The sequence below is a fragment of the Monodelphis domestica genome, chromosome 2, assembly GCF_027887165.1.
Source record: "Monodelphis domestica isolate mMonDom1 chromosome 2, mMonDom1.pri, whole genome shotgun sequence".
Lineage (NCBI taxonomy): Eukaryota > Metazoa > Chordata > Mammalia > Didelphimorphia > Didelphidae > Monodelphis > Monodelphis domestica.
The window spans coordinates 229,381,185-229,402,800 of record NC_077228.1 but is presented as its reverse complement, the minus strand read 5'-3'; the positions used below and the strand labels follow the sequence as shown (position 1 = coordinate 229,402,800).

Sequence of the window (21,616 nt, the reverse complement as noted above, 5' to 3'; positions counted from 1 at the left end):
GTCTAGGTTGAGAGAGCCAAATCCTTTGTAGGGCTAGTCACAGTATCATAATTGGACTCCATATCTCTGATATCATTACCTTAGAGTGATATTCCTAGACTTAGATTATTTTACTGACTGGACAAGCAAGGAGAACCCAAGATACTTCTTATTTTGGAGATGAGAAGGGAGGGATGAAGAGAGAGGGATAGGGGAGTACTGGGAATAAGAGAGACAGTAAGAGGGAAAGAGAGGAGAAATAGAGGAAGAATAAAAAAGAGAAAGGGAAAGGGAGGGAAAGAGAGAGACAGAGACAGAGAGACAGAGGGAGAGAGAAACAGAAGGGGAGAGAGGAGGAGGGAGGGAGAGATGAAGTAAGAGAGAGGGGAAAAAAGGAGGGAAAGATTGAGAATAGTGTAGTAAAAATCCAACATTCAGAGTTATATAAACCTTAAAATTTCTTAGACTTATGAATGTTGGAAATTTCCCCATTTCCAACATTAGGTAGGGAGGGTCCTTCTCCTCCCTACCTAAGACTACTTTAGGACAGAAACCTTTTGCTAAACAATGGAAAGGGCTTTGACCTATGCTTAAGCATAGAACAGGAAGTTCTTTGAGTCATGATTGATTTTAGAATTTATACAATAGAGATACTTAGAATGACAGAACCAGGTCTTGGAACGTCCAATCTCCACCCTACTCAGGGTAAAAGGATTTAGGAAGGGCTGCAGCAAAGGATCAAGATTTAATTATTTGAGAATATGACCTTCAACAGACATGTGCAAAGCCACAGACCTCTGGGTGGTCCTGGGTTAAGCTAGAGCCACCATTGGCACAGGGAAGACATGGACAGTGATTGGTAGATGTGAGAACTGAGGGGAGGGAACTTGGATGGTTTCCTTAAAGATAGCGGGGTCTGAGGACTAGGGAGGTTGGAGAGGTTTTGCTTTGAGAGGTTGTGCTCTGAGAAGCTTGCTCTGAAAGAAGCTGGAGGTGGAGGCCCCTGAGACTGTTTCTCCATTTTGGTCACATGAGTGATAGGGACTGATCTCTTTTCTTTGCCTCAGCTATCTAAGGGCTTGGGCCTTTTGGCCCAGCCTAAACAGAGGGGGTATTTAAGCCCTATTCCCTTCTCTCTCTCTCTCTCTCTCTCTCTCTCTCTCTCTCTCTCTCTCTCTCTCTCTCTCTCTCTCTAATACCTTTCTTCCTCCTGTTTGTAATTAAACTCCATAAAAGGTTGACTGCTGACTTGAGTTTTCATTAAGGAATTACATAGCTGAATTCCTTGGCGACCTTAAGTTAATATATATCAGTCTTTTAAAGTGATTTCCTTGTCACAGTTAGAAGACCTGGGTTCAAATTCTGGCCCTCACATTGATGATCTATATCCCCTTTCTTGGTCTCAAATTCATTATTTGTCACTATTTACTCAGTCTGTCTGAGGATGTTGTTATGAGAAAATTAAACTATAATCCTTAAAATGTTTTAGAAAATGAATTATTGTGTCAAAGTGACAGTTCAGGATCCTGGGTCATAGCTCTGAACTCCCGTCCAATTCTCGCCTAAATGCCACTGGGGTTGTAATTGTTGTCCTAAATAGCAGGAAAAACTCGAAAAGTTGTCGACTCCTTCTGACAGTCTCTTCTAGCTCTCACCTGAGATTGGTTTTGCAAAGGTACTAGTGTGATAGCAAGTTTCTGCACAAAGTTCTTGGGAGTCCTCTTCTTCTATGATTTTACAGCAGGGTGGATTATCATTGAAACTATCATCCCAAGATTGAGAGATACTGAGGTTGAGTAGACCTGTGGTATCTGGATTGGTTGTGAACTCTGGCAGATCATTGGACCAAGTTATCCTCCTCTGACTTCTCGGAATTGCTTGACAGATCAGGGTGTCATTCTCCTTGGAAATAGTAGGGGATTCTGGAAGAAGCAGAATCATTTGAGGACAAATAAATGCCAGGAAGAATCATTGTCCTCAGCAAAAACAGGAACTGTAGAATCAACATAGTGTCCTGGTCAAGGGGTTCAGACAGCAATGCACTAGAGAAATTCACTCCCACTCAGTCACAAGAATAATGATGGTGATGGTATTTATCTAGTACTTTAAGATTTGCAAACACTATATGTAAATTTTTTCATTTGATCCTCACAACAATCCTGCCTGTAAAGCAGATAATATTATTATCCTCATTTTACAGATGAGAAAATTGAGGCTAAAATTGAGGTTAAAATGATTTGCCTAGGGTCACACAGTCAGTGACTAAGGCATTATTTGAACCCAATTCTTCCTAAGTCCAATGCTCTGCATAATCTAGTTAACTTCAAGAAGTATCTTAATGACCTCTTAAACACCTGGCTGTTTTTGTGGCTTTTCAGTCTTGTCTGTCTCTATGATCCCATTTGGAATATTCTTGGCAAAGATACTAGAGTGTTTTGCCAATTTCTTCTCCAACTCATTTTAGAGATGAAGAAATTAGGCAAACAGGGTTAAGTGACTAGCCCAGGGCCACATAGCTAGTTAAGTGTCTGAGGCCAGATTGGAACTCATGAAGATGAATCTTCATGACTTCAGGTCTAGTACTCTATTCATTGTGACACCTAGCTGCCTACTCGTAAATACTTATTGTGCACAAGATGCTATACTAGGCCCTCTTATAAAAATGCAGTTTGGTCTAATGGGAAAGGCAATGATTTGGGTTCTCATCTAGATTAGAATGTTTGATGTGACTTTTTAATTCACTAACTTTTATTTCTCCTGCTAACATTCATATAATGCTTTCTCTATATCAGGCATAGACACACATAGAGGCATCTATGTGGCACCATAGTGTAGAAAGCATTGGACCAGGAGTTGGGAAGACTTGAATACAAATCTGGCTTCAGAAATTTACTAGCTGTGTGCTCCTGGTCAACTCACTTAAACCCCATTTGCCTTAATCTACTCCATAAGGAAATGGCAAGTCATTCTAGTGTCTTTGCCAAGAAAATCCCATGGACAGTATTGGTGTATTATGGTTCATAGGGTCACAAAGAGTTGGACATGGCTGAATAACAACAATGTTCTAGACACTGTGCTAAGCTCTTTAAAATTATTATCTCTTTTGGCCACAAAACAATTTCTTAGGAAAAGAAGTTGGATTGATGCATAAAATTATGAAAAAAGAATTAACAGCTTGGTAAAAGAAGCACAAAAATACTGAAGAATAACATCTTAAAAACCAGAATTGACCTAATAGTAAAAGAGAAATAAAAAATTCACTGAAGAAAAGAATTCTTTAAAAACAAAACTGGCAAAATGGAAAAAGAAATATAAAAACTCATAGAATAAAATAATTTCTTAAAAATTAAAATTAGGCAAGTGGAAGCCAATGATTCCATGAGACATCAAGAATCAATCAAAACAAAGTACAAAGAATGAAAAAATAGAAGAAAATATAAAATATTTCATTGGAAAAACAACTGACCAGGAAAATAGATCTGGGAGAGATACTTTAAGAATTATTGGATTATCTGAAAACCATGATCAAGAAGAGCCTCTAGACATCATCTTTCAAGAAATTACCAAGGGAAATTTCCCTGATATCTTAAATCCAATAGTTCCAGCAGAAATTGAAAGACTCTACTGATCACTTCTTGAAGAACCAAAATGAAAATCCCCAGGAATATGTACCCAGATTAAGGAAAAAACACTTCTAAGAGTCAGGAAGAAACAATTCAAATATGGATTCACAGGCAGAATTATATAAGATTTAGCAGCTTTCATATTAAAGAATCAGAGGATTTAGAATATGATATTCTGGAAGGTGAAGGAGCTAAGATTACAACTAAGAAAAATCTATCCAGCAAAATTGACTATAATCCTTCAGAAAGAAAAAAATAAATATTTAATGAAATAGAGGGCTTTCAAGCATTTCCAATGAAAAGATCAGAGCTGAATAGAAAATTTGACATTCAAACATAAGACTCAAGAGAAGTGTAAAAAAGTAAATAGGAAAGAGATTGTTTTGTGGTATTTTGTACTTGAAGAGGATCAAAATGGCCTCATGATGTTGGAGTCAATGTACAATGTGTTCAGTTGAGGTTGATAAAACCAATGTGAGCTTGGAAGGCTCTACCATAGGTTGGGGACAATAGCCCCTATGAACATTTGAAATGGAGATGTCTCTAAATTTGCATATTTCACATTTCTTTTGAGTTGATACAATTCTGCTTTGCCCTTGGAACCTAGCACCTTTTTTGATAAGGGCACCCTATGCTGGATGATCCTGTGCCTCCCTGTCTCATAATCAGTACCAGAGTTCTTCAAAGAGACCTTAAGAATATACTTGAATTATTTCTTCTGACTTCTGTGTGACTGATTGTCTTGTGTGAGTTCTCTATAAAATAATCTTTTCAGCAAATGTATATTTGGCATTTGGATTATATGGTCTGACCATTAGAGTTGTGTTCACTATAGTAGAGTCTGAATGCTTGACATTTCAGCACAAGAAAAGACCTCAATGCCCTTTGATCCAGCCATAACACTGCTGGGTTTGTACCCCAAAGAGATAATAAGTAAAAAGACTTGTACAAGAATATTCATAGCTGCACTCTTTGTGGTAGCAAAAAACTAGAAAATGAGGGAATGCCCTTTAATTGGGGAATGGCTGAACAAATTGTGGTATATGTTGGTGATGGAATATTATTGTGCTCAAAGGAATAATAAAGTACAGGCATTCCATGGGGACTGGAACAACCTCCAGGAATTGATGCAGAGTGAGAGGAGCAGAACCAGGAAAACACTGAACACAGAGACTGATTGATACACTGTGGTACAATCGAATGTAATGGACTTCTCCATTAGTGGCAATGGAATGACCTTGAACAACTTGGAGAAACCTACGAAGAAAACCACTATCCACATCCAGAGGAAACACAGTGGGAGTAAAAATACCAAAGAAAAACAATTGCTTGAATACATGGGTTGAAGTGATATGGTTGGGGATGTAGACTCTAAATGAACATCCTAGTATAAACAACAATATGGAAATAGGTTCTGATCAAGGACACAAGTAATACCCAGTGAAATTGCGTATTGGCTGTGGGAAGAAGGGGTAGAGGGGAGGGAGGGAAATAATGTGATTATTATAACCAAGGAATAATGTTTTAAATTGACTAAATAAATTAATTCAAATGGAAAAAAGTGTTTGTTACCTTATCTTGCCTTGTTATCTTCAGAATCTTCCTAAGATAATTTAAATGGAAGCAATTTCAATTTCTTAATATAGTGCTTATATAGTTTCACCTGCATACAGTAATGAGATAGTACAATGGCTCTGTGAACCTTTGGTTTGGTATACAGCCTAATACATTCCTTTGCAACCTTCCAAACACTGAGTTAGTTCTGGTAATGCTTGTGTCAACCTCATCATATATATGTCCCTGAAAAGAATAATGCCAAGGTAAGTGAAAATGGTAAAATGGTATGGGTGATGTCTTTTGATTCATTAGTAAATTGAATTTAAGTGAGGTGTAGTTGTGAGAAGTCACTCTCTTTTCTAGAGCCATCAAAGTCCAAGTGGCAAGACAGAAGTCAAGATGACTAGAGATGACTTGGGATTTAGTGGATGACTTTGGTGTCTTCATTGTCTAACTAAGTTCTAAACACACCATACCATCTTGATGGCTGCTGGAATAAGATTTTCTCATTTACTTAGGGGGAAGTCTTCACATGCTTGGGATAGATGTACCCCCACCCCACCCCTAACTCACCAATGGGTTTGAGGCCTGTCAGTTACTTCAGCCTGGTTTAGCTGATTGGAGGAAAGGGTTTTATGAGGGCAAAGTCAATGTGCATGTTATAACTTCTTGGAGGTACATGTGGAAGCTGGGTGAAAGGTAGATGCCAAAGCTGGAAAGCAGCCTTGAAAAAACAGGGATTGTCAGTCCTCAATCAGAGGTACTAGTCTTCCCTGAACACCAATACACTCCTACAGGAAAAAGTAATTATAAGGGATTCAATAAAATTAAACTGTTTTATTCTTATATAGGCAGATGCTACATGTAACTCCTGAGAATTAGGGCAATTAAAAGGAGTTTGCATAGACAGAGAGTATGGGTGTAAGTTGATTATGAGTAAAAAAAGAGGGATACACCAGAAGAAGAAAAAAGGAGAGGTAGAATGAGGAAAATTTCTCCTAGATGTGCAAGGAAGTGCTTTTATAGTGGAGGGGAAAATAGGAGAGATAGGTAATGCTTAAATCTCACTCTCATCAGATTTGGTTCAAAGAAGAAAGAATACACACACACACACACACACACACACACACACATACATACATACATACATACATACAACCACACTTGGGGTTATTTATAGAAATGTAACTTACCTAAAATGAGAAGGAGATAAAAAGGGAAGGGAGGTGAATAATACAAGGAAGAATAGATTAAAAGGCTTAAAAAATATAAAAAAAAACTTTTAAGGAAGGGCAGGACAAGAAGAGAAAGAGAGGACGAAACAAGAATATGGAATGGAGAGAAATATATAGTTTGTAATCATGTAGCTATGAATGTGAATGGAATGAACTTGCCTATAAAATGGAAGTAGATAGTAGAATGGATTAGAAACTAGAATCTAACCAAATGAATGCACAACACATACTTGAAACAGAAAGAAACACATAATTAAAATAAAGGGTCTGAGCAAAATAAAATATGCTTCAGTTGAAGTAAAAAAGGCAGGAATAGCAATCATGATCTCAGACAAAGCAAAAGCAAAAACAGACCCAATTAAAAGAGATCATCAGGGAAAATACATTATGATATAAGGTAACATAAGCAATGAAATAATATAAAAAATTTCAACAGCAAGTTTCTCTGAAAAAGTCCTCATTTCTCAAAAATATGCTGATTATAGAATCAAGTAAAATTTATAAAAATAAAAGCCATTTTCCAATTAATAAATGGTCAAAGGATACAAACAATTTTCAGAAGACATCAAAGCTATCTATAGTCATATAAAAATGCTTTAAATCACTATCGATTCTATAGATTCAAGAAATGCAAATTAAAATAACTGAGATACTTACACCTCCCACTTATCAGAAATGACAAGTGCTGGAGGGGGTGAGGGAAAAATAGACACACTAATGAACTATTGGTAGAATTATGAACTAATCCAACTAGAACAATTTGAAACTCAGTCCAAAGGACTATAAAACTGCATATTCTTTGACCCAGGAATATAACTACTAGGTCTGTATTCCAAAAAGATCAAAGAAAAAGGAAAAGGATGTATATGTATAGAAATATTTATAATGGCTTTTTTTATGGTGGCAAAGAATTGGAAACTGAGAGCATGTTCAACAATTGGGGAATGGCTGAACAAGATATGGCATATTTTAATGGAGTACTATTGAGCTATAAGTAAATGAACAGGGGAGTAATTTCAGAAAAACATGACAAGATCTATATGAACTGATGCAAAGTGAAGTGAGAAGAACCAACATATCATTGGGCACAGTAACAGTAATGTTGAAATGATGATCAACTGTGAAAGATGTGCTAATCACTACCACTTAGAGAAATGCAAATGAAAACAATTTTGAGATATCATCTCACATCTATCAGATGTGATATCAGATGATAAAAGAGTAAAATGACAAATGTTGGTGAGGATATGAAAAAGTGGGGACGCTAATACACTCTTGATGGAACTACAAATTGATACACCCATGGGTGTAAAAGAATTTAGAATTAAGCCTAGGGAGTTGGTGTATAACCTTAAGCTCAACAATATCACTATTGGATCTGTTTCCCAAGGATATCAGGGAAAAATAAAAATCTATCTGTTTCAAAATATTTCTAGCAGCTCTCATTGTGGTGACAAAGAACTGAAAAATTGAGAGGATAAATGTTCATCAATTAGGGAATGGTTAAACAAGTTGTGGTATACGATTGTGATGGAATATTACTGTGCCATAAGAAAAACTGAGCAGATTAATTTTTTTTAAAACTTGGAGAGATCTATATGAAATAATGAAAAGTGAAATGAGCAGAAACAAGAGAACATTATATACAGCTACAGAATTAATATTTGAAGAATAATTTGGGAATGTCTACCTCTGGAGAAAGAACTGATAAACAGAAACACAAAAGGCATAATTCATGTACATTTTTTGTCAGTTGATGCCCTTTAGAGTATGGAGAGGGGAAGGAGGTGGTGAGATACTTGATAATTAATTTTTTACAGCATAAATAATTTTTTAGACTATGAAAGACTTGGCTATTCTGATCAATACAAATGCAATCTTCTTCCAAAGCTGATGAACTCTGAGTGCAAATTGAAGTAAAATTTTTTCCTGTATTTTTATGGCTTTAAAAATATATGGCTAAGAGACTTCCGGTCAAGATGGCGGCTTAGAGAAAGCTAAAGTTCAGATCTCTGGAAAACCCTTCCCGACCGATCTCAAACTATAAGCTCCTAAGACGCCGAAATTCAAAACGATCAACAGCACAGACCCTGGGAATCCTCCTCCTGGACCTGGACCTGGATCAAAAGGTACGACCCCCCTCAAAAGCCAGAACCCGAGATCACTCAGACCTAAGGAGTAGGAGTGCAGAGTCCAAGGTTCCGGGAAGCCGCAGCCCTGCCCCGCTCAGAGAGCAGGGTCGTCTGAAACAACAGCAACCCTCAGGGTGGGCAAGATAACCTCACCAGCTGGATCCTGCTATCCAAGTCTCAGTGAAAGTCACTGCCCTCGGAACTCCGGGAAGCCACGGCCCCTTCCTTCGCAGAGTGCAGGGTCCTCTGAAACAACAGCAACCCTCAGGGCCGATGAAACAGCCTCACGGCCAGCTATTCTGAAGGCAACTTCCGGAAAGCAACCCGACCCAGTCGAGGGGGCACCTTAGCAGCAGGGAAACAGAGAGAACTGGGGGAGAGTGTGGCCCCCTGGTCTGATCCTTCCATTCCAGTTCCAGTGAAAGTCATTGCCCTAGGGCATACTCAATTTAACCCAGGGAAAGCTCATAGAACCGACAATCTGCCCAGGACTAAAGCCTCTGAACACCAGACAGAGATAAGAAAAGCTAATCCTCTGCGCTCTGTGTGGTGGCCAAAAACTGGAAAACGAGGGGATGCCCATCAATTGGGGAATGGCTGAACAAACTGTGGTATATGTTGGTGATGGAATACTATTGTGCTAAAAGGAATAATAAAGTGGAGGAGTTCCATGGAGACTGGAACAACCTCCAGGAAGTGATGCAGAGCGAGAGGAGCAGAACCAGGAGAACATTGTACTCAGAGACTAATACACTGTGGTATAATCGAACGTAATGGACTTCTCTATTAGTGGCAGTGTAATGTCCCTGAACAACTTGCAGGGATCCAGGAGAAAAAAACACCATTCATAAGCAAAGGATAAACTATGGGAGTGGAAACACCGAGAAAAAGCAACTGCCTGAATACAGCGGTTGAGGGGACATGACAGAGGATAGACTCTAAATGAACACTCTAATGCAAATACTATCAACAAAGCAATGGGTTCAAATCAAGAAAACATCTAATGCCCAGTGGACTTACGCGTCTGCTATGGGGGGTGGGGGGGAACAAAAGAAAATGATCTATGTCTTTAACGAATAATGCTTGGAAATGATCAAATAAAATATATTTAAGAAAAAAAGAAAAAAAGAAAAAAAAAGAAAAGCTAATCCTCCACATTCAGAGATGGCAAACTCCACAGAAGAACAGAAGCTCCAAAATCCCAAGAAAAATAAGAAGAAAGGGGCGACTTTGGACACATTCTATGGAGCCAAAATACAAAATACAGAGGAGATAGAAGACGATACATAAGAAAATGCTCTGAAACCTTCCAAAGGAAATGGAAACTCTCCACAAACCCATGAAGAATTTGAATCAGAAATGACCAAAAAGATGGAAGCCTTCTGGGAGGAAAAGTGGGAAATAATGCAAAAGAAATTCAAGCATCTACAAAACCAGTTTGACCAAAGTGAAAAGGAAAACCAGGCTTTAAAGGCCAGAATCAGGCAGCTGGAAGACAACGATCGTGTAAAAGAGCAAGAATTAATAAAGCAAAGCCAAAATACCAAGAAATTAGAAGAGAACATAAAATATCTCACCAACAAGGTGACAGATCTAGAAAATAGAGGGAGAAGAGATAATTTAAGAATAATTGGACTTCCAGAAAAGCCAGAAATAAACACCAAACTCGACATGGTGATACAAGATATAATCAAAGAAAATTGCCCAGAGATTCTAGAACAAGGGGGCAATACAGCCACTGACAGAGCTCACAGAACACCTTCTACACTAAACCCCCAAAAGACAACTCCCAGGAATGTAATTGCCAAATTCCAAAGCTATCAAACAAAAGAAAAAATCCTACAGGAAGCCAGAAACAGACAATTTAGATATAAAGGAATGCCAATCAGGGTCACACAAGACCTTGCAAGTTCTACTCTGAATGATCGTAAGGCATGGAACATGATCTTCAGAAAGGCAAGAGAGCTGGGTCTTCAACCAAGAATCAGCTACCCAGCAAAACTGACTATATACTTCCAAGGGAAAGTATGGGCATTCAACAAAATACAAGACTTCCAACTTTTTGCAAAGAAAAGACCAGAGATCTGTGGAAAGTTTGATACCGAAAAACAAAGAGCAAGGAATACCTGAAAAAGTAAATATTAAGGAAAGGGGGAAAATGTTATCTTCTTCTTTTACTCAAACTCTCTTCTATAAGGACTACATTTCTATCAATCTATGTATACTACCACGTGGGGAAAATGTAATGTAAAAATAGGGGGTAAAGAAAGACCAAATAGAATAATCTTTCTCACACAAAGATTCACATGGGAAGGGAAGGGGAAGAAAACTCCTATAAGAAGGAGAGGAAGAGAGGTTTTTTTTTACTTAAACCTTAATCTCAGGGAAATCAACTCTGAGAGGGAAAAACATCCAGATCCATTGGGATCTTGAATTCTATCTTACCCAACAAGGGTAGGGAGAAGGGAAAACCAAGGGGGGGAGGGGGAGAGGGAGAACAAAAAGGGAGGGAAATAGAGGGGGGAGGGGGAGGGAACAAAAAGGGAGGGACTAAAAAGGGAAACATCAAGGGAGGGGACAAGGGGGACTGATTCAAAGTAAATCACTGGACTAAAAGGTAGAGCCGAAGAAGAAAAGGTTAGAATTAGGGAAGGCTATCAAAATGCCAGGGAGTCCACAAATGACAATCATAACTTTGAACGTGAATGGGATGAACTCACCCATAAAACGTAGACGAATAGCAGAATGGTTTAGAATCCAAAACCCTACCATATGTTGTCTTCAAGAAACACAAATGAGGCGGGTTGACACCCACAAGGTCAGAATTAAAGGATGGAGTAAGACCTTCTGGGCCTCAACTGACAGAAAGAAGACAGGAGTGGTAATCATGATATCTGATAAAGTCAAAACAAAAATAGACCTGATCAAAAGGGATAGGGAAGGTAATTATATTTTGTTAAAAGGGACTTTAGACAATGAGGAAATATCATTAATCAACATGTATGCACCAAATAATATAGCACCCAAATTTCTAATGGAGAAACTAGGCGAATTGAAGGAAGAAATAGACAGTAAAACCATATTAGTGGGAGACTTAAACCAACCATTATCAAATTTAGATAAATCAAATCAAAACATAAATAAGAAAGAGGTAAAAGAAGTGAATGAAATCTTAGAAAAATTAGAATTAATAGACATATGGAGAAAAATAAATAGGGATAAAAAGGAATACACCTTCTTCTCAGCACCACATGGCACATTCACAAAAATTGACCATACATTAGGTCACAGAAACATAGCACACAAATGTAGAAAAGCAGAAATAATGAATGCAGCCTTCTCAGATCACAAGGCAATAAAAATAATGATTAGTAATGGTACATGGAAAACCAAATCTAAAACCAATTGGAAATTAAACAATATGATACTCCAAAACCGTTTAGTTAAAGAAGAAATCATAGAAACAATTAATAATTTCATCAAGGAAAATGACAATGGCGAAACATCCTTTCAAACCTTTTGGGATGCAGCCAAAGCTGTAATCAGAGGTAAATTCGTATCCCTGAATGCTTATATTATCAAACAAGTGAGAGCAGAGATCAATCAATTGGAAATGCAAATGAAAAAACTCGAAAGCAATCAAATTAAATCCCCCCAGCAGAAAACCAAACTAGAAATCCTAAAAATTAAGGGAGAAATTAATAAAATCGAAAGTGATAGAAGTATTGATTTAATAAATAAGACAAGAAGCTGGTACTTTGAAAAAACAAACAAAATAGGCAAAGTACTGGTCAATCTAATTTAAAAAAGGAAGGAAGAAAAGCAAATAAACAGCATTAAAGATGAAAAGGGGGACAGCACCTCTGATGAAGAGGAAATTAAGGCAATCATTAGAAATTACTTTGCCCAATTATATGGCAATAAATACACCAATTTAGGGATGAATATATACAAAAATACAAACTGCCTAGACTAACAGAAGAGGAAATAGAATTCTTAAATAATCCCATATCAGAAAATGAAATCCAACAAGCCATCAAAGAACTTCCTAAGAAAAAATCCCCAGGGCCTGATGGATTCACCAGTGAATTCTATCAAACATTCAGAGAACAGTTAATCCCAATACTATACAAACTATTTGACATAATAAGCAAAGAGGGAGTTCTACCAAACTCCTTTTATGACACAAACATGGTACTGATTCCAAAACCAGGCAGGTCAAAAACAGAGAAAGAAAACTATAGGCCAATCTCCCTAATGAATATAGATGCAAAAATCTTAAATAGGATACTAGCAAAAAGACTCCAGCAAGTGATCAGAAGGATCATTCACCATGATCAAGTAGGATTCATACCAGGGATGCAGGGCTGGTTCAACATTAGGAAAACCATCCACATAATTGACCACATCAACAAGCAAACCAGCAAGAACCACATGATTATCTCAATAGACGCAGAAAAAGCATTTGATAAAATACAACACCCATTCCTATTAAAAACACTAAAAAGCATAGGAATAGAAGGGTCATTCCTAAAAATAATAAACAATATATATCTAAAACCATCAGTTAATATCATCTGCAATGGGGATAAACTAGATGCATTCCCAATAAGATCAGGAGTGAAACAAGGATGCCCATTATCACCTCTACTATTTGACATTGTACTAGAAACACTAGCAGTAGCAATTAGAGAAGAAAAAGAAATTGAAGGCATCAAAATAGGCAAGGAGGAGACCAAGTTATCACTCTTTGTGGATGACATGATGGTCTACTTAAAGAATCCTAGAGATTCAACCAAAAAGCTAATTGAAATAATAAACAACTTTAGCAAAGTTGCAGAATACAAAATAAACCCACATAAATCATCAGCTTTTCTATATATCTCCAACACAGCTCAGCAGCAAGAACTAGAAAGAGAAATCCCATTCAAAATCACCTTAGACAAAATAAAATACCTAGGAATCTACCTCCCAAGACAAACACAGGAACTATATGAACACAACTACAAAACACTTGCCACACAACTTAAACTAGACTTGAGCAAATGGAAAAACATTAACTGCTCATGGATAGGACGAGCCAATATAATAAAAATGACCATCCTACCCAAACTTATTTATCTATTTAGTGCCATACCCATTGAACTACCAAAATACTTCTTCACTGATTTAGAAAAAACCATAACAAAGTTCATTTGGAAGAACAAAAGATCAAGGATATCCAGGGAAATAATGAAAAAAAAAAACACATATGATGGGGGCCTTGCAGTCCCTGACCTAAAACTATATTACAAAGCAGCAGTCATCAAAACAATTTGGTACTGGCTAAGAAACAGAAAGGAAGGTCAGTGGAATAGACTGGGGGAAAGTGACCTCAGCAAGACAGTATATGATAAACCCAAAGATCCCAGCTTCTGGGACAAAAATCCACTATTCGATAAAAACTGCTGGGAAAATTGGAAGACAGTGTGGGAGAGACTAGGAATAGATCAACACCTCACACCCTACACCAAGATAAATTCAAAATGGGTGAGTGACTTAAACATAAAAAAGGAAACTATAAGTAAATTGGGGAAACATAGAATAGTATACATGTCAGACCTTTGGGAGGGGAAAGGCTTTAAAACCAAGCAAGACATAGAAAGAATCACAAAATGTAAAATAAATAATTTTGACTACATCAAACTAAAAAGCTTTTGTACAAACAAAACCAATGTAACTAAAATCAGAAGGGAAACAACAAATTGGGAAAAAAATCTTCATAGAAACCTCTGACAAAGGTTTAATTACTCATATTTATAAAGAGCTAAATCAATTGTACAAAAAATCAAGCCATTCTCCAATTGATAAATGGGCAAGGGACATGGATAGGCAGTTCTCAGATAAAGAAATCAAAACTATTAATAAGCACATGAAGAAGTGTTCTAAATCTCTTATAATCAGAGAGATGCAAATAAAAACAACTCTGAGGTATCACCTCACACCTAGCTGATTGGCTAACATAACAGCAAAGGAAAGTAATGAATGCTGGAGGGGATGTGGCAAAGTAGGGACATTAATTCATTGCTGGTGGAGTTGTGAACTGATCCAACCATTCTGGAGGGCAATTTGGAACTATGCCCAAAGGGCGATAAAAGAATATCTACCCTTTGATCCAGCCATAGCACTGCTGGGTCTGTACCCCAAAGAGATAATGGACACAAAGACTTGTACAAAAATATTCATAGCTGCGCTCTTTGTGGTGGCCAAAAACTGGAAAACGAGGGGATGCCCATCAATTGGGGAATGGCTGAGCAAATTGTGGTATATGTTGGTGATGGAATACTATTGTGCTAAAAGGAATAATAAAGTGGAGGAGTTCCATGGAGACGGGAACAACCTCCAGGAAGTGATGCAGAGCGAGAGGAGCAGAACCAGGAGAACATTGTACACAGAGACTAATACACTGTGGTATAATCGAACGTAATGGACTTCTCCATTAGTGGCGGTGTAATGTCCCTGAACAATTTGCAGGGATCTAGGAGAAAAAAACACTATTCATAAGCAAAGGATAAACTATGGGAGTGGAAACACCGAGGAAAAGCAACTGCCTGAATACAGCAGTTGAGGGGACATGACAGAGGAGAGACTCTAAATGAACACTCTAATGCAAATATTATCAACATAGCAATGGGTTCAAACTAAGAAAACATGTAATGCCCAGTGGATTTACGTGTCGGCTACGGGGGGTTGGGGGGGGAGGAAAAGAAAATGATCTATGTCTTTAATAAATAATGCTTGGAAATGATCAAATAAAATATAATAAAAAATTTTAAAAAATATATATATGGCTAATAGGAAAATATATTTTGCATGATTTCACATATGTAATTGATATCGTATTGCTAACTGGAGAGGGTAGAGAATTTGGAACTCAACATTTAAAAATAAAAAGAATGCTAACAATAATTTATTAATTGTTTTTTAAAAAAAAAGATCTGACTATAAAAAAGAGTAACCCAAAGTCTTAGAGTTTTAGAATTGGAACTTCTGGACAGAGAAGTATTCTTGAGTATCATGCCTCTTGGATAAAGAAAATAATCATCCACATAATCTCCTCCTCTCAGTTGAAGAAATAGCAACAAGGGGATTAAAACTACAGATGGGAGGGAAAGAATTCTGGACCTTATTCCCTTTCTTCCAGTTTTCCACCCCTTATTTTACAGTGAATTATTTGGACAATTTGTGATGGGAAGGGAATTATTTGTTTATCTTCTGGGGATTGAGATAGTAAGGTGTTTTATGAGTTCAAGAGAGACTGTGTGAGGTTCTATGAGAAAGCTAGGTATCTACTGTAATTTTGATGGTAACCCTTCTTAAGGAGAGATTGTGGAATTTAAGTAAATATGAGCTCTTTAAATGTCTTCTGTATTTTGTATTTTCTGTGGGGTAAAATAAAAGTCCAATATACATCCATCATCTTGAGTGCTTATAGGGGAGCTAGAGGCATATTTGTATAAACTTAGACATGAATATATTTGGATATTTCTCTCCACAAACTCTAGGTAGAAATATTATGAGTCAAAGAGAAAATGGCCTTTTTGGGAGTCACAGAATTGCAAACTGACAGCCAGAATCATATAATGGAAGCAATTTTAGAACACCGGGGTCAAAAGCCCGGGTCCAAATCTCATTAATGTCAAAATCCTCTCAAACCTACCAGTCACCTGTGAAGATTGATCACAAGTGTGTTGATGGACTTCTTGGTAACACCACTCTCCACTAAAGAGGCATGTGGCATAGTAAATAGAGAAAAGAACTTGGGGTCTAAAAGAGCTAAGTTCAAATCCAGATTTAGACATGTACTAACCATATAACCCTGTGCAAATCACTCAACTTCTTTTTGCTTCAGTTTTCTCATCTGTAAAATGGGATAATAATAGCATACCTCTCTCCCAGAGTTGTGAGGATAAAATAAAATATTTATAAAGCACTTAAAAAACCCCTTACCTTCTGACGCTCCTCTCACTGACCACCAATAAAAGAGGTGCCCCTTCTGGAAGTGCTTTGGGGGCCAGATACATGGCCTCAGGGGGTCACATGTGGTTTGGGGACCCCTGCTCTAGATTTTTATTCTCTGCGGTTTTCTGAATGATCTGACTCAGCAAGTTAAGTAAGCAATTTCCCCCCTTGCAGTAAATGCCTATCTATTGCTTTAACAAGAGAAGAGAAGACATTCCCCCCAACCAGGATAACCAGTTATATGTATGCCATCTTTAATTGGTAGAATACCATACAGGATAGAAGTTTAGCTTTGTAATCAGAAAGACCTGATTTTCAGACCTTGCCTATGACACAAACAATTTGTATGACCGCAGGCAAGTCATTTAACCTCATCCCAAGGCCACTTTAAGACCACAAAGCTACAAGTAATTTGTCTTTCAGTGGAGGGTTTTTCCACACCAAAGAAATCACAGGTTCAGATCACCCAAAAAGTTATTGGTATTGTAGTTATCTGTATTATAGTACATAAAATTTATATATGTCAAGGATCTGTCACACCTAGACTTTGTATGTCCCTCACATTACGCACTTAATAAATGCTTAATATAATAGTTGAACTTCCAACATAATAGAGGAAGCTCTTATAATGGTCTCTAATTTTACATATTAAAAACTGCCCTCCCTTCTTATCCTTGACATTTCCTTACCTAAAACATCTAGTTTGGTGTATTTGTTTGAAGATCCTTTGCCCATAAGAACCCACTGGTAAGATCCCCGATGGGAAACTTGGATGTTCCTAATCACCAACGTGGCCACTTTCTCCTGAAGTTCAAATTGCATTCCATGCTGAAAAGACTTTCCAACTCCAGTCATGTTGAAGAGGAGTCGGTTTTTGTTCTTGTCCTCTTGATGGAAATATAATTCTATCCCATCAAATTTCTGAGTGGAGCTGCAGGTTAATGTAGCCTCGTCATTTTTACAAACAGTTACTTTTTTCTGGCATTGGAAGACTGCAAACTCTGCAATAAATGAACAAATTTTAGAAGCTTATCACTATCAACACCACCACTGTCATCATCAAGACTAAGTGAGATGCTACCATGTGCCAAGTGCTAGGGATACCAAGGTGTACAAAGCACTAACTGTAACTGCCTCTATCCTTGAAGACTTGCTCTCCAATAACACATAAGCTCAGGTTCAAATGAAGGAGTGGCAGTGGCATTGATATTATATACTAAAAGTTCAAAAGGCAGAGAGATCACTGAGATCTGGGATTGGAGCAGCTGGGAAAGGCTTCATGGAGAAGCTTAATCTTGACTTAACCTTGAAAGATTCTCAGTTACTGACAAGAAAGAAAGAAAAAGAAAGAAAGAAAGAAAGAAAGAAAGAAAGAAAGAAGGAAAGAAGGAAAGAAGGAAAGAAGGAAAGAAGGAAAGAAGGAAAGAAGGAAAGAAGGAAAGAAGGAAAGAAGGAAAGAAGGAAAGAAGGAAAGAAGGAAAGAAGGAAAGAAAGAAAGAAAGAAAGAAAGAAAGAAAGAAAGAAAGAAAGAAAGAAAGAAAGAAAGAAAGAAAGAAGGAAGGAAGGAAGGAAGGAAGGAAGGAAGGAAGGAAGGAAGGAAGGAAGGAAGGAAGGAAGGAAGGAAGGAAGGAAGGAAGGAAGGAAGGAAGGAAGGAAAGAAAGAAAGAAAGAAAGAAAGAAAGAAAGAAAGAAAGAAAGAAAGAAAGAAAGAAAGAAAGAAAGAAAGAAAGAAAGAAAAAAGAGAAATGGATTTAAAAAACAAAACAAAACAAAATAAAACCTCTTCAGATTAAAGCCTAGGTCAGTGACAATGAACCTTTTAGAGAGAAGGCCAGGCCCCACTCCCACCCCTTGCCCCAGTCTGAGTGCTATGCCACACACACACACACACACAGGGGAGAGAGAAAGTGCTCTCATTGGGCTGCTAGATAGAGTGGTGGGTGATGTGAAAAATGTCATCAAGTGTGGTGAATTGGGGGAGAGAAGCAGCTCTGCCCAAGTCCCTCTGCCTTTCTAGTAATGAACTCTGGGTGGAGGAGGGTGGCCTTGTGCCCAAAGAGAGCACTCTGTGTGCCATCTTTGGCACCCATACCATAGGTTCACCTAGGCACTGGTCTAAGTTTAGTCATTCTGAATCCTTAAATGAAGTTAAGCATAAGAGGCCAAAACCATAAAGAAAAGTGTATTTTGTCATTTTCACAGAAAGGATACTGAAAACATAAAATGTTTATCTGTGTAGACATTTCTTTCTTTTCTTTTTAAACCTTTACTTTGTGTCTTAATATTAATTCTAAGATAGAAGAATGGCAAGGGCTAGGCAATCAGGGTGAAGGGACTTCCCAGGCTCACACAGCTAGAAAATACCTAAGGCTAGCTAGATTTGTGCTCAGGTCCTCTTGACTCCAGGTCTGGTGCTCTATCCACAATGCTATCTCATTGACCCTCAGTGTTCCATTCCTAGAGGACTTTAAAGATGTGGAAAGATTTGGAGAGGGAGCCAGGGTCTGAATGTTGTCTCTGCTTTTTACTCCCTATGTGTCCTTGTATAAATCCTTTTACTTCTCCACTTCTCATCATTTCAAAAAATGAGAGGTTTGGATGAGATGATTTTTGGTTTCCCTCCCAGTTCTAACTCTATACTCTTATGATCTTTTTTTAAGTTCATATCTTCCATCTTAGAATCAATACTATGTAATGGCTTCAAGGCAGAAGAGCGGTAAGAGCTAGGCAATTGGAGTGAAATAACATGTTCTGGGTCACACCTCAAGGTCACACCTGAGGCCTGATTTGAACCCAAGACCTTCTGTATCTGGACCTGGCTTTCAATCCACTGAGTCACCTAGCTGTCCCTACCTCCATGATCTCTTTTAAAAAAGCTTCTCTCTTACTTCCGGTATAGATGGCAGCTTAGAGAAAGCTAAAGTTCAGATCTCCGGAAAACCCTTCCCGACAGATCTCAAACTATAAGCTCCTAAGGCGCCGAAATTCAAAACGATCAACAGCACAGACCCTGGGAACCCTCCTCCTGGACCTGGACCCGGTTCAAAAGGTACGGCCCCACTCAAAAGCCAGAACCCGAGATCACTCGGACCTCAGGGGTAGGAGCTCAGAGTCCAAGGCTCCGGAAGCCGCAGCCCGGCCCAGCTCAGAGAGCAGGGTCCTCGGAACAACAACCCTCAGGGCCTTCTATCCGAGTCCCAGTGAAAGTTACTGCCTGGGGCTCCCGCTGCAGAGAGCGGGTCGAAACAACAGCAACCCTCAGGGCGGGCAAGACAGCCTCACAGGCTGGATCCTGCTATCCAAGTCTCAGTGAAAGTCCCTGCCCTCGGAGCTTGGGGAAGCTGCAGCCCATCCCCCCGCAGGCCGACGAAACAGCCTCACGGCCAGTGATTCTGAAGGCAACTTCCGGAAAGCGAGCCGGGTGGAGAGTGTGGCCTCGTGGTCCGACCCTTCCATTCCAGTTCCAGTGAGGCATATTCAGTTTAACCCAGGGAAAGCTCATAGAACCGACAATTTGCCCAGGACTAAAGCCTCTGAACACCAGACAGAGATAAGAAAAGCTAATCCTCCACATTCAGAGATGGCAAACTCCACAGAAGCACAGAAGCCCCAAAATACCAAGAAAAATAAGAAGAAAGGGGCGACTTTGGACACATTCTATGGAGCCAAAATACAAAATACAGAGCAGATAGAAGAAGATATACAAGAAAATGCTCCAAAATCTTCCAAAGGAAATGGAAACTCTCCACAAACCCATGAAGAATTTGAATCAGAAATGACCAAAAAGATGGAAGCCCTCTGGGAGGAAAAGTGGGAAATAATGCAAAAGAAATTCACGCACCTACAAAACCAGTTTGACCAAACTGTAAAAGAAAACCAGGCTTTAAAGCAAGAACTAATAAAGCAAAGCCAAAACACCAAGAAATTAGAAGAGAACATAAAATATCTCACCGACAAGGTGATAGATCTGGAAAATAGAGGGAGAAGAGAGAATTTAAGAATAATTGGACTCCCAGAAAAGCCAGAAATAAACACCAAACTGGACATGGTGATACAAGATATAATCAAAGAAAATTGCCCAGAGATTCTAGAACAAGGGGGAAATACAGCCACTGACAGAGCTCACAGAACACTTTCTACACTAAACCCCCAAAAGACAACTCCCAGGAATGTAATTGCCAAATTCCAAAGCTATCAAACAAAAGAAAAAATCCTACAGGAAGCCAGAAAAAGACAATTTAGATATAAAGGAATGCCAATCAGGGTCACACAAGACCTTGCAAGTTCTACTCTGAATGATCGTAAGGCATGGAACATGATCTTCAGAAAGGCAAGAGAGCTGGGTCTCCAACCAAGAATCAGCTACCCAGCAAAACTGACTATATACTTCCAAGGGAAAGTATGGGCATTCAACAAAATACAAGACTTCCAACTCTTTGCAAAGAAAAGACCAGAGCTCTGTGGAAAGTTTGATACCGAAAATCAAAGAGCAAGGAATACCTGAAAAGGTAAATATTAAGGAAAGGGGAAAAATATTATCTTCTTCTTTTACTCAAACTCTCTTCTATAAGGACTACATTTCTATCAATCTATGTATAATTGTATATGTATATGTATATGTATAATTGTATGTATATGTATAATCTATAATATGTGGGGAAAATGTAATGTATAAATAGGGGGTAAAGAAAGACCAAATAGAATAATCGTTCTCACACAAAGATTCACATGGGAAGGGGAGGGGAAGAAAACTCCTATAAGAAGGAGAGGAAGAGGGGGGGGTACTTAAACCTCAATCTCAGGGAAATCAACTCTGAGAGGGAAAAACATCCAGATCCATTGGAATCTTGAATTCTATCTTACCCAACAAGGGTAAGGAGAAGGGAAAACCAAGGGGGGGAGGGGGAGAGGGAGAACAAAAAGGGAGGGAAATAGAGAGGGGAGGGGGAGGGAACCAAAAGGGAGGGACTAAAAAGGGAAACATCAAGGGAGGGGACAAGGGGGACTGATTCAAAGTAAATCACTGGACTAAAAGGTAGAGCCGAAGAAGAAAAGGTTAGAATTAGGGAAGGCTATCAAAATGCCAGGG

At 38.4% G+C, this 21,616-nt stretch overlaps 1 protein-coding gene across 4 annotated transcripts in view; it reads right to left on the bottom strand.

Annotated features, from left to right (window-relative positions):
- The window catches only part of LOC100619270 (uncharacterized), a 76,103-nt gene that overhangs the window by 3,040 nt on the left and 51,447 nt on the right, over nt 1-21,616 (bottom strand). For 2 of the 4 annotated variants that reach the window (XM_007482798.2, XM_007482799.3), the window contains exons 3-4: nt 17,217-17,528; nt 1,635-1,901 (exon numbers count right to left, since the gene is read on the bottom strand). In XM_007482798.2, coding sequence (XP_007482860.1) covers nt 1,635-1,901; nt 17,217-17,528 — 579 coding nt within the window. The remainder of the gene's footprint in view (nt 1-1,634; nt 1,902-17,216; nt 17,529-21,616) is intronic. The other 2 variants (XM_056817286.1, XR_008916430.1) reach the window with 2 other exon arrangements.